The sequence below is a fragment of the Pomacea canaliculata genome, linkage group LG7 (assembly GCF_003073045.1).
Source record: "Pomacea canaliculata isolate SZHN2017 linkage group LG7, ASM307304v1, whole genome shotgun sequence".
NCBI lineage: Eukaryota > Metazoa > Mollusca > Gastropoda > Architaenioglossa > Ampullariidae > Pomacea > Pomacea canaliculata.
In genome coordinates this window covers 6,428,896-6,442,874 of record NC_037596.1, presented here as the reverse complement: position 1 = coordinate 6,442,874, position 13,979 = coordinate 6,428,896, and the positions used below count along the sequence as shown (strand labels likewise).

The 13,979-nt window shown below is 38.7% G+C and overlaps 1 protein-coding gene across 2 annotated transcripts; it reads left to right on the top strand.

Moving 5' to 3' along the window:
• Positions 1 to 3,775: 3,775 nt before the first annotated feature.
• Positions 3,776 to 13,857, top strand: LOC112567738 (adhesion G-protein coupled receptor D1-like). 2 transcript variants are annotated; one of them, XM_025244531.1, is made up of 11 exons: positions 3,776 to 5,046; positions 5,331 to 5,392; positions 5,764 to 5,829; positions 6,794 to 6,897; positions 7,072 to 7,171; positions 7,725 to 7,817; positions 8,045 to 8,175; positions 9,114 to 9,180; positions 10,582 to 10,667; positions 10,951 to 11,071; positions 11,436 to 13,857. In XM_025244531.1, exons 2-11 carry the CDS (start codon positions 5,390 to 5,392, stop codon positions 11,643 to 11,645), a joined length of 981 nt encoding a protein of 326 aa, XP_025100316.1. In that variant the 5' UTR covers positions 3,776 to 5,046; positions 5,331 to 5,389; the 3' UTR covers positions 11,646 to 13,857. The 2 variants fall into 2 exon arrangements, with proteins under 2 accessions (XP_025100316.1, XP_025100315.1); XM_025244530.1 differs by having other exon boundaries at positions 3,776 to 5,392.
• Positions 13,858 to 13,979: the final 122 nt, after the last annotated feature.

Here is a 13,979-nt window from a genome sequence, read left to right as displayed (position 1 = left end):
TGTGAAAGAGGGCTTGGAAAAGTTGGAATTTTGTTTTGTCATACCTGTTTAAATCATGAATCAAGGTGCACTTGATATCTGCTGATGGCCTGTTCTTCAGTACATGTATGTTTACATATTTATATGTATGTACAGCAGCTTGAGCCTGCCGTCGATGGTTTATTGCACTGTATTATTAAACTTCATTATTATTAAGAATGATGGACATTTTTTTAATTGAATAGTTTTGAAGACTGCTTAAAAAGATTTGAATGGTTGTGCATCAAACCACCCAATGCCTAGATTAAGTTCAAGATGTTATATACACAATATATGGTGTCTTAAACACAGTGAGTTCAGGTCTTGATCTTTAATTCAGGTATGGACAAATCTGGAGTATTTTCAAAACATCATGACTAAACATAAGAGGAAGGTGAATCAAAATTATAATTAATGTTCGAAGTTAGAGAAACTGTTTATATCTTATTCCATTGTGAAATTGCACATTCTTTTAAACCTAAGTATATCAAATCATATTTCCAGAATGAACATTTTGATACAGGCTTACAATCAATACTCACTAATGTCTATTCCAATATCCAGAATTTGCATGTGCACTCATGTCACCATAAATTTTTAAAAGAAAGGTACATGCTTCCAGAAAAATTTAGATCTTCAAAATAATATCATCCTGTTTTTATGTTAAGAGATATAACTCTTTTCCAATAGGATTGACCTAACCAAATGACTGAGTTTCATCGCTTATTGTTTACAAAGTTTTGTAGTAATTCAATAGTTGCTGAAGGAGCTGGACTACTCCACACTTCATACACTATCCCTGTCAGCAGAACAATCATATATAGTCACCATATTTTTAGTTACTGTGCTGCAAAACAATATATAGTCACCATATTTTTAGTTACTGTGCTGCAAAACAAAGGAACTCTCATCCCTTCCATTTCTCATTACAACAATCAACATAGTTGATTACAATAGTTGTGATTATAGTAAGTTGACTAGTCCATCTGGTTGAGGATCTTTCTATGCAGATTTATGACACTGTCATTAATGTTTGTTCCCTGATTCCTCTTTATGTCTTCTATGGCTGTCTTTCATTACTTGACTTCGTAGTTGTTTCTCCTTCCATCCTTCTTATTCTGTCCATGTCTCCTACTTATCTTAAGCACTGAGAGCATTCTTCTTTGTGAATGTGATTATGAGCTATATAAAGCACGCATTATTATTATTACATATTGGTCTGGCCCTACTCGATGAGCATGTTTCATGAAATCTGACTCAGCCTAAAAGTTTTTTATAGGACAAAGTAAAAGTTACACCTTAGCATTGATTTGTGGAAAGTTATTGCCACATGCCTTTTGGAAAAATGCTGTGCACTCTTTCGTTTTCTGTATTGTGCTGCTGGACCCAGTTATTGTGAGTGTAATGAGTTGTGGTAGGTCTTGTATTGTTTCGTGTACGAATGGTGCCTTGCGTCTGAAGTCTTCTGTGCGTCATTAGCTCCACATAACTTGGACCAAGAGGGGTGGTGGGGGAAGACATCATATATAAGAGGAAAGGAGTTGCTCTAAAAATGGCCAAGTGAGCAGGAAAACACAACAGTCGTCTTCACCATCATCTTTATGACTCTCCCAGTGACATTCCTCTGAAATTGTGCCTCTTCAATTCGATTCACCTACAAATCTCTTTATCCCCATTGTCATCTGAAGTGGGGCTTGTTGAGTGTTGTGTTGTATGTGTGTGTAATACACTGTGCTTATGCAAGATAAGTGTATGTTCGTTGTATTACAGTGTGCACATGGCTGTACTTGTGTATGGAAGGAAATAAGAAGTCATGTACTTGGTGTGTTCTGGAGCAGATATTTTGAGTTCATCAGTGACTGGAAAACCAGGATGTTTAGGCTCTGGTATCTGTATGCTATGCTCTAGGCAATCACTGACCTCCTGAGGTATGTGACAGATGCATTGCATGTGTGAACAAGAAAACTTAGTGTTGGTAATGATGGCTATTTTGAATGAAAATGTTTGTTTTGAGGTCTTTCTGTTTTTGCATTTGTGTCTTCTTTTCAATTATGTATTAAGAACAACAGGATACAAAGGCACTTTTAAACTATCATTAACCTATGGACTGTTGTGAAAGGCTACATGTAGAAATTGCATGCTTATGTTTAATAGAGATGTGATAGTCTCAGGTTTTCTAGAAATATTAACACACCATAAGTGGGATGAAAGTATGTAACAATATTTTTGTGTGGCACAAAATCAATCAAAATGAAAAATTCCCAATGAACCATTATATGTTTAATTTTAACATCTGTTACAATTTTGTGAAGACAAAGCTATTATTTCTGTATGTTTTCTTACATTCAATCCATTATTGTTTGTAATATTCTATTTAAAGCATGGGAATAAAAACTGAAATTTACCGTTGTTTTGGAGTAGATAAACAAATGACTGTAAATATTCATCAGCAAAACCACTCCTCTATTATGCATCAGTTCACAGATACATGAATCAAATTAACATTCTTATGGAGTTGTCTTTTGAGCATGACATTGTGCTTTATTTACATCTGTTATTCTCACATTTTACTGGCCATCATCTTTCTAGGTACAGACTTAAAATTTCTTGCAAGATTCTTCCGGGGTCATAATAAGAAATGTCAACATCCCCCTTCAAATTCCTAGGGATCTCACAGTTTAGGTAAGACAACTTCATTGTAGAGTAGGTACAAGAAGCAGGGAGTGGGCTTTATGCATAAATAACAATAATTTTACAAGTTTAAGAACAAAGTTTATTCAGTAACGAGGTTGAAAAGTATGCTAAGGTTTGTAATTCTGCTATCAGTGTTAAAGAAACAAATAGGTAGTATGCAGCATAAGTATTACCTTTGTTGAACTCCATTTTTATGATTAAACCAATTAATACATAGACTGGAACTACTGTGAATCTTCAAGTATATAGTATCTATAGCAGTGTCAATAATTTGGTATTGCCGAAATATCCTAATAGCTTTAAAATTCTTAATAACATGCTATTAAGGAAGGGGTTTATCATTTTTCATAGCATGTTTCATGTCTGGTCATAATTTTCACAGTGATTTTTTTTTTTTTTTTTTTTTTTTTTTTTGAGAATTCACTGCATAAATTCCTTCTTGAATGATCTTAATGATGTAATAATGGAATAATGTAAGTCTTCATTTTAACCATAAATATTGTTTTTTATTATTTTATCTTGTTTTGCTTGCATGTTTGAAATAATTTTCATGTTTTCTATTTTTCTCTTTTTTTAATTTTAGAAAATATGATTCTTTCTGCATACTGTGAGTCTTAAAAAAATTTTATATTTTGATGAAGTGTATATTTATAGAAAATCTGTATGTCAGCAAGCATTGTGCGCATTTGCTGGAGTTGAGGTGGGGTGAGTGGTGATGTACAGTATTATCCCATTAACAAAACCCTTGACATCCGACATCCTATTTATTCTGGTATGTTGATGTGAGTGTAAGCGATCTCTGCAGTCAGAAATGAGAGAATGTTAAAGGAAAATGAATTAATGTCAGCGAGAAGCTTTTCAGTCTGTACAGCGTCAGATAATTTTACCACAAGGTAGCTTTGTCAGGTGTTAATCAACACATTGTGACAATAAAAGATGATCGTAGCATTGGCTCTAATGTTAAGTGTTCGTGAGCAAGTATTGCTGAGCCTCCAAAATTCCCAGCTAAGTGCCCTCGTTGTTTCTGGTTGACTGTTGCAAGAGAGAAATTCATGAGAAAAAGGTGCTGCTGATTGTAATGGACGTGATAGGTTGTTGAACAGTTGCACCATTTGGAACAGAAAGCATACTGTGGGAGGAAAACCCAAGCATCGAGAAAATACATTATCGGTCCTTCTGTAGTGACAAACAGGTGAGCGAGATGTGAAACGAAATGTAGTTGCCATGAAGACAAACCATCGTTTTCAAAGCTTGGGTGCAGCTAAATGAAAGGTTTGTCCCGCTGTTGAAGCTGGTATATCGCTAAAATCGCTGATTGTCGCCATAATCGCTGCCACTTAATTATGATGGCGGTGGACAAGAACAATGACGCGATGTCTTGGAAGTGGACTCGAGAATTCTTTCAAGTGTTGGAGGGCGTGGCTCTAGACTAGCGGGTACCGACATTCCGCGAGTTTTTCCAGGCCTGTCTGCAGCTTTTGTCTTTAGCATAATGCAACACGTGAGGGGACACGTGAGGACTGATGCGATTACGCGCTCGTGTCCGCACGCGTGTAAGCTGACCACACCTCACTTGTGGCACGTGTCTGGCAGGGTTGGGGAGGAATGGGGGTGTGGTATGTTTTGACGGCGATGCGACAGAGGAAAGAGGCTGCCCATGAGTGGGAATAACTGGAGGGAAGGAAGTGGGGAGCTCTACTTAACTCATTTTGTTACTTGGTTATCAAGAAATGTCAGACTGTGCACCTAGATTTGAAGAACGTGATTAGCGATACCTCATATACCGATATCAATCACTAAATTTCAATAACTATTTTTTCAACCTACAGATCAATACTAGAAAAAAATAGTATGTCCTCTGTAAGGGAAATAGAAAAATCGTATAAACTCATTCTTTAATGATTCATTGCCCGACTCAGCCAAGCACTGCCAACACTTTTAAGTCGCAGAACCACGGTCTCGTGCACGTTTATACTTTGGCATCATTTTAGCTAATAGGCTTTCCAGAGTTTCTATGGCAACCAGGTGCACTGTGCATCACTCATAATTAATTACAGCAGTGTTTCGTGACCACAGAGTCCGCACGCTGAATAATTTTCCGCACTTTGGCAAGAACGGCGTAGCTCGTCGCTCTGTTGACAGCCAAAAGGGAGCAAACGGAAAGAAGATGGACAACAGCTACTGCCCTTTAATCCTCTGTATCGTCTCTCGATATCGTTTTTAGTTGATGAGGCTAAGTGCAGCCATATGCTATATATGGTCTCTCGTGTCAGCACTTATCTCAATCGGACCCGGCTGCAGTCTCGCAATACCGAGAGGGAATCGTACAACAAGGTATGCATAGCTTCTGAATGTTTCAGTGTAAGATAAGAAAGTGGCAGCAGTTCGGAAAACGAGAGAGCATGTTGCTCTCTCTACCTCCCATCTTACCCCATTTATTGAAAGCATTAGTATAATGTTTGTAATTAAAACCCTAAAAGTTATGGCCAAGAAAAATAAAACCTCTTCAAAGGTTACCCTTCTCAGACGCATGACCTTAAAGTATTAACAATGACTGTTACAAAAAGAACGTTTAAAAAAATGCAACACCTTTGATTGCCTGCTTTACTCCGAAACAGAAACCTGAGGAAACAGTGTAACAGTCAGCCTTTTTTCTCACAGCATCAAGCTAATAATCATGGTAAGGGAGTCTCATGTTTATATACGTGTTTATATATTGGCTTTAGGTTTGTACTACGCGAATAGACTGGAAAACATGAGGAATGTACTGTAGTCCAATGATAATTCATTATGGTTTTTCATTTTGCTAATGTTCCATCATCTTAGTTGCGAGAAAGATAACGATTGGGAGAACCTGTGGTTTGTAAGAAAAGAACGTGGCTGCTGTCTCTCCACGAAGAATGATGGAGGAGAGAGTGTAGTGAGAAAGGGAAATCCACACAAAATCATTTTTTTCTTTTATGGAGTTGTATAAGGCCTGTTTAACCATGGAATAGCATAATTTTAGTGAGAGCATGCGCATATGTTTATCGACAATGTGTTTTGATTCAGCCTTGGGCCAACAACAACTCCGATTTGGCCAACTACATGTTTCTCATGACAACAGACAACCTGTCGGTAAGAATATTTTTGTATCACTAGTCGTCGTTATAATAAGTGAGGAGTCAGGATTAGGTATTTGACAGACGGTCTAGACGCCAGGGGCTTATGTTGAGAACGCCGGTTATTTATGCGAGGGATGCGTTCAGGAAGGACCAAACGCAAAGCAAAAATTCGCATAAAGAAATATTATTCTAATAATAAAATATATGAGACTGTTGTTAGTGAAAAGACCAAGATATACTGACTGGCTACTACTTACGGACGTCCACTTTTTTCTAGATGACTGTCAGCTCGACATCTGTGCTGTACATCTCCAGAGATTGCTTGCTGTTAGAAACACATAAGAAAGTACAAACCCTTCTGCTTTTCGGGTGGGGGTGTAGCAAGATAGACAGGTGAGCAAGACTCGATGTTGAAGTGAGGCATGCGAAGAGAATGTACTGAACCTTACAAGAAAAAAATACTGCAAAGTTAAATTTAACAGTTGAGAAACAAATGAAACTTTTAGGTTAAATTATTATAGCTTGCAAGTGATCTGGATAGTGGACTATTTTCGTTTGATATCCCTGCTCGAGGGGGTGTTTGATCGTATGCTAAAGAGTAAATACACGTCAAATTTAAATAAAAATCACACGAAAAAGCTAAACACATACAACTCAAGCTTTATTATTGATTTTGATTTGGAAAAATACCACGAAAATGTTCAGCAACACTAGAAGATCCATAGTTTCTACGCATGAACATACCTCGCTTCAAAGTCTTGCTCATCGGTCTATCTTGCTACAGGTAGTGGGGGGGGGAGGGGTTGTGCAAGAGAAGTAACTGGCACACACTAGCTTGTTTTTGTGTTTTAAACTAAATGACAACATTTCTGCAAGTCCTGTTCTATTTTGTTCAATCTTGCTAGTTTAACCATTTCTTTTCTTTTCTTTTTTTTAAAGTATTTTTTTTTTACTAACTGTAATACACGTGTGCACAGCTATCAGCGAGGGACGAATATATTCTAACAAAAATCTCCCTGGCTGGCTGCGGACTGTCCATAGTGGGATCTCTGCTGTCCGTATTTCTCATCTGCTATGTCCCGTAAGTGTTTTCTGTTTGTGACAAAACTGCAATTTTGTGGGGCTAGATTCATGCTTTAGCGCTGATGTATATGTGAGAGACATGTATGTGTCATCCCGCCCCCCTTCCCCTTATAAACATGTACAAAAGTGTAATCATTATGGTAATGCTTTTTGCCGCTGTGGTAAATTTCAGAATTCGAAGTGATGGCTTGTTCTCTATTGGAAATCTTTGCTTTGCTTTACTGAGCGCCCAACTCGCCTTCGCAGGAGCCGAGAATGCTTTTCCTGTACAGGTAAGCCTTTCGTTATACTCCAGTCGCGGTGTCGAGGTGTTTGCTCGTAACGTTCATATAACTTCATAGCTTCCAGTGTGCTGGTGTATACAAGAATTTTACCAACTATGTTAAGAAATAACTTACAATAAGGAGACTAATATTTTCACGATATACAATAACAAATTATACTATAGTTTTCGTGCCTATCTATAACTGTAACTATCATAGATATGTCCTGAACTTGGTCAGAGTAATAAAACACAAAATAAGGAGTTTTGAGAAGCTTTGTAACAATTAACAGCTTACTTTCTAACATGAAAAGTAAAACACAAATGAGTGGAAAATGACTAATTCAATGACTTTAAAATTAGCTGTTTCTGTTTGTGCAACTGTCTCCTCAAGGTTTTTTTTTTCTCATTTTCTCAATATGCTTGCAATGTATTTTGTGCTTTAGTTTCTTTCTTTTCTTCATTCCTTCCTTCTTTCATAATTTTTCTTCTAGTCGATACAGTATATGATTTACGCTTGGTGTAAACCTCAAGTGTGCTATCGTGTGATTTTTGGTTTTCAGGTCATGTGTAAGATCTCAGCGGCCATTTTACACTACCTGTTCCTCACCTTCCACTGCTGGGCTCTTGCTTATTCGATCCACTTGGTCATGAAGGTAAAAGCAACAACAATCTCTCTGTCACTTACAATTTTCCTCAGCTATAATCTTATTTCCTTCTTCCCGGACGTGCAGTGCGTCAGAGGTGACTGTTTACCTCTGTTGTTCGTGTGAAAGCGAATGCAGTTATTCCAACCATGACAGCGCATGAGTGCTGTTGCCGCTGTTCCATGTGTGACATTGAGAAAATGTTGTAATTCTTCATTGTGTCATTGATGTCACAGCTGTTCCACGTGTTGCCTGGCTTGCGCTGGAAACGGCGTTGTATTCTGGTAGCTGTGGGCTGGGTCGCGCCTGTTATCATCGTCGCCGTCACGGCAGTCATCGACGCAGACTCGTATGAGGCCGGCCGTCTGTAAGTCGTTTACTTCCCACAATGTTTTTTTTTCCTTCTTACCTCAAGCCTGAGGTGAGAAAACGTTTACAATGTTGACATGAATGATTAGATAATTAAATTCGTTTTACTTTTAAATTTACTCTCGTGTGTTACCTATCGTCTGGTGCCAACAAAGGCATTCTCTAAGAAAAAGTTGCCAAGTTTCAAGTTCATCCAGTCTTGTCATGAGTGACAGCCTAGGGGCTCGTGTATGAGTCTTTCAGACGAGGCTAGTATATGATCTCTGTTTTGTTTTTTGTTTTTGTTTTTTTTTTGTTTTTGTTTTTTGTTTTTGTTTTGTTTTGTTTTGTTTTGTTTTGTTTTTTGTTTTGTTTTGTTTTGTTTTTTGGAGGCTGACGGAGGTTCGTTTAGAGTCTTTACGCTATCGGAGTGATCAGTTCTGTAATACCTGTTCTCGTCAGGCCGAGAGGTCGAGGCAAATTGTAGAGGCTGCCAAACAGACTAGGCAAAATCTTTTTGCACTGCATCATGGGAAAAATACACAGAGCAAGACTGGTTCAATAACTACGCCCACCATCCCCTTAAATCATATATTATACCAGCTAACCCCCTTTTCACTCAGAAGGGAAGGTAGGAAGAAGATTCATCTACTGAATGCACCAATGCACCATTACAGTTTTAAACGCACGGTTACTGACTGAATGCAAGATTACTGGCTGAGCGCACCGTTGCTGGTGGGAGCCAAATAGGATGGGTGGAAGTTATGCAATGTTTTCCTGTTTAAAAGTCTACTAGGGCTAACAAAACTTTTAATTTGTGGACGAAGCTCATCAAGCTTTATCCAGTCATTTGAAAACAATTTTGCACCTCTACGGTTTTCTGTTCTGCTGTGTGCTTTAGTATTAAAAAATGAATAAGCTATTTTCAATACTTATTTTTCCTTATTCTATCAACAGATGCTGGCTGAGTGAAAAGACCAACGCTAGATGGGCTTTCGTCGGACCTGTTACCTTTATAATGATCGTAAGACCGATTTCTGTCTTTATCATTTGTTGACGGAAGTTGGAAAAGGAAGGCTTTGAAGTGGTAGATAAAGCAGGAAATATAGAGTTCAGAAGTAAATGTTACAGCGACTGGTAACGCCAGTAACATTACGAGTCAACAGCTCGATTGTCTAGTATGACTGGTTTTATTGTGAGCATCTGCAAACACCAGACACGCCACGCATAAGCGTGTGGTCGGTCAACACATCAAACAGAGAGGCATCATGTGGAGGACTCACTGGAAAATCAATGTAATCTGGACATCACGTTGCGAGAAAACGTGAGAGGATGAGGGTGGGCAAATACCGATCGCCCTCGCCAAAGTTTTCACGCAAGACTGCTAATCGCATATAGCTAATCTTATTGAAGGCTATGGCAATATATTTTTAGAAGCATCTATGTAGCGAATGATTTATTTGCTGTGTAAATTTTATTCTCTGTGCTGGTAATGACAACGATAGGATAAAAAGGACAAGAAAAATAAAGCAAACTATGATTTGATAATAATTTAATAGTGTGACTAGTGGTAGTAAGATTCTTGCTAAGTGTCTGCCATAATACACTAAAATGTGACTCCCACTTTTATACATACCGGTGTAAATGCCCACTTGTATTTAAAAAAAACAAACAAACAAAAAAAAAAAACAGAAAAGGGGGATTCTCGTGAGACAGTATGGAACAGCCAGGGTCAGATTGCACGAGCAACCTTTCCATACATTCAAGTGCCTGCACAGTTCGTTTACACTCTTAAAACTTACGGTCTAAAGTCAACCCAGGACGAACAGAAACTCCAACTGCTTGCCGTGGCGAGTCACTTTTATCGTGCAATCATGTCGTTCAAGCCACATTTCCATTTCTTGATAGGGTGTACAAGCTTTCTCAAAAGCAGGACACAAAGCTTTCGGTAAGTTCACGATAAGCGCGACCAATTTCTAAGCCTTGTTCTCAACAAGCGAAATAACTTTATTGATAAGGCCATCGGCTCATTTTGAGGGGTGCTTTAACAGGCATAAAACAAGTTATGCAAAATTTTTCCTGACATCGAATTATAATTTACAAATATAAATTAGGAACCTGTGAAAAACAAGTTTACAAAACAATTTCATAAAAAAGTCATGCAAATTTATAGAGCTTTGAAAATATAAAGCTAGAGATTAAGCATGGTCTTAGTAATCATAACCAGAGTAATCATAACAGAGCCAACAAAGAATTATTCGGGCATCGAAGGAATTCATGTGTATGGATTTCTGACAAAGATATGCATCATTATGGCAGAAAGTTCAGACCCCCTTAATTTCAGTTCTCACGAAGTGGAATCTTGTAAACATCACATCCTCAAAAAGGTTTTTGTGTCATCCACACTGGTCTACTTTTGTTTCAGGTGAATTTTGCAGTCATGATCCTGATGTTGGGCATGAGATACCTACTGGACACCAAGCGAGAGTATATGCCACTGAAGAAGCTTAAGTGAGTGCACCTATGGTTTAGCGGCTCAGTAGTTGTAACAAAACGGCATGCCAGAGACCACCGCAAATGAGCATAATGTACACTCTTAGGTCTGCCCCCTCACTTAGCTCACGTGTTGTAACATGGTGGTGAGTGGTGACATGAAGCAGGGAACTTTTGTACTCATGGGCTGTACGTTACACGATAACACTATAAATCTGAAGAAAGTAGGATTATTGCATGTTTACCTACGTCACGTTACCTCACGGTAGTTATAATTTTGCACGTAACACGTAAACTGCAGGCACATGGCGGCGATTGTATGCACCCTCTGGCCCGTGTCAAGTTTACCCTGGGCTTTCGGCTTGGCTCGGTCTAACGACAGACTGCCCATGTACATCTTCGTTGTCCTCAACTCTGGCCAGGTATGGGCTGTTCATCAGGTCACTGACTTCATGCCTCTGTGTGTGAAAGAGATACAGAAAGGAGAGTGAGTGTGTGTGCGTGCGTGCGTGCGTACGTTGTGCACACCGTGCGCGAGTAAAATAAACCAGTCAATATGCACGAGCTTGGATACTTGGATAGCATAATCAGGTCGGTCAATATATAGTTAGTATGATTGTTTTGATCTGTCTAGTCAATGGATAGCATGATTATTTTGGTCCGTCTATTCAGTTGATAATTAGAGTGATTATTTTGGCTTGTCTAGATTGACTATTGAACGCAGGGCTTCAACGTAGACAATCTTTCCGAATGAATTGATCTTATTGTCTGCTGATCCCTTTGCAGGGCCTCTTCATCTTTCTGTTCCACATGCTGCTGAGCGCTCAGATCCGAAGCTTACTTCGCACGCGCATGAATGGCGAAGGCGAGCCGCCAGCAGGCAACGAAATGCACATGTCCAAGAGTGGCAGCACGGGGCCCAGCAATGATGCCACGGAGTCGTCCATCGTCAACGTCGGCTGTGGCATGAAGAACATCGCCTCTCGCCGCGGCTAACCGTGGGACTGGGCGGGGTTGGGGGAGAGAGGGACGAGGCGTTGTGCTGTGACGTCACAGCTTCTCATGTCCACAGCGGCCAGCGCCTCTGTGATGCTGGAGTGGGGGGAACATGTACGGCTCCGGTCTGTCTTCGGTCATTGCCAGTTATGTCTTCTTTAATATCCGGTTATATTGCAAGCGATGTGTTCTTTAATATCCGGTCATATTGCAATCAAAGGCACCCGGTTAGTCGTGTTATTGTTGCATGTTGTTATTATTGATCCTCGTCGTCCGTCTGTTCACCATCAACTATTAACTCAACACGCTTTCATTAATTTTGATGTGTTTATACCCTATTGTTTTGAAATAAAACAGTTTTCGCTTGAAGTCGATTAAAATCATCATTCAGCACCAATTACAGTCTGCTGGTCCTCATCAAGGGCGACAGATGTATTCTACAAACTGAAACAGTAAATGCTAACATCTACTTTTTTTGTCTGTAGACAGTTCTGCCTATGTTCAACGTTTAATTTAAGCTGAGGTCCTACAGGTGCGTAAGGGTAGTGTTTTATACTGCATTTACGCTTTCTTTGTTTTGTAAGTCTATACAGTATTTTGATGAGAATCATCAAGACATTTGAGTTTCAGCACACTATCTAGCCCGTGCAGTGCGTTTCACAAAACGATTCCCACCCAGCAAGCATGGCCGAAAGTGGTTTTCCTCTACAGCTATAGGCAAGTGCGCCGTAAGACTGTGAACTGTGTTCAGTTGACATAGAATTATTCATCTCGCAAGTGTCAGAGCAACGTGACCACTTACCCAAGCCTGCGTCTGTACACTGTAGTTGTTGACCCATATGCCACTTTATTTACTCCCACATGACACCGCGTGTATAGCAGCAATAATAAATAGATTTTGTTCTGAAGTATGGTATACTATATTATTGTTTGATAGGTGACTGTTATTATCTCAAGTATCGTGCTTGCAGCCTGATTAGTTCTACTGTCTGTCTGTCTGTCTGTCTGTCTGTCTGTCTGTCGTGACTTGAGTATTCACGTAAATGTAGCCAAAGGTCATGTGTAAAGTCTTCTGAAAACAATTTGTAAATAGACTGTGCAACAAACACTCAGATATGTGTTACGGTGTGACTAACACAAATTCAAGCATGTACAAGTAAGAATCGTATGGCACCAAGGCGCGTATGAGGGTGTTTGTCTCTGTGTGGGAGAGAGAGAGAGGGAGGGAGAGATGTGTACGTGCCTGTGTATGAGGGTATGGACATAGGTGAGAGCGTGCACAGTGAAAAAATGTTCTTTGTTAATGTTGTTATTTGACATCGCTGAATATGTCAAATCAAATATGTTACACCAATATAGCTGATGTTCTGTAACACATAATAACAACAACGTTTCAATAAATGTATCTGATGTTTTGGTAGAAATAGTGACAATGTTGAAATAAGTATACATAGTATAATAGTGACGGTCTTTAGAGACTGGTGTACAGTAAGAATGATTAAAGAAAAATACCTGGTGTAGCACTATTTTAATTAATCACCAAATAGAACAGGGGTTTTAATAAAAGTATCCGATGCAACAGCAAAATAATAAGTGAAGATGTTTAAATAATACAGCTGGTGTGATCGTGACGATGAGGAGTGATTGAGGATGTCTGTTGCATGCAATCATCCTCACAGCTCATCCCATCGTGTCGTCTTTGCGCCCTGAGTTTGTCGCTTTTGTGTCACGTTTTTCTCGTATTCTTTCGTTTCTTACTTATTTCTTTATTCCCTTTGGTGTCTTCTTCGACAAACTGTTCTTTATCTAACTGATCTTACTTGCTGTTATTCGTTTTTAATCGTTATCGTTTAATGTTTTTGTTTGTAATACAGTATTTGTTTCGGTATTCTTGGTCTTTCCTTGTTTTCTTTATTTCGCTAAATTTAGCGCCTTATTATTTCTCTTTCTAATAATAGAATTCTAATTGTTGACAATTTATGTGATACTGCTGTGTAACTTCTTCTTTTTTTTTTTCTTTTTTTTTTTTTTTTTTTTTGTTGTAGTTCGATCTTTCAGTACATACATTCTCCGTTTACCAGGCCTTTTTCTTGTTTCTTACTTTTTCTGTCATTTCCAGAACTTATACCTTTTAAATAAGCGACACATTATGCCATTTTTGTTTCAACAAGTATGCTAATTATGCAAAAATAAAAATGTTTTAGAATTGTTATTTTATAGAAAAGTTTTGTTGGCACTTGAAAGTTGCACGTGTGCGTGTATGGATTGTGTGTGTGACGTGCATTTGTATTACTACAGAGACTACTTGCACCACTTTCAGCGTCTAATTACCTC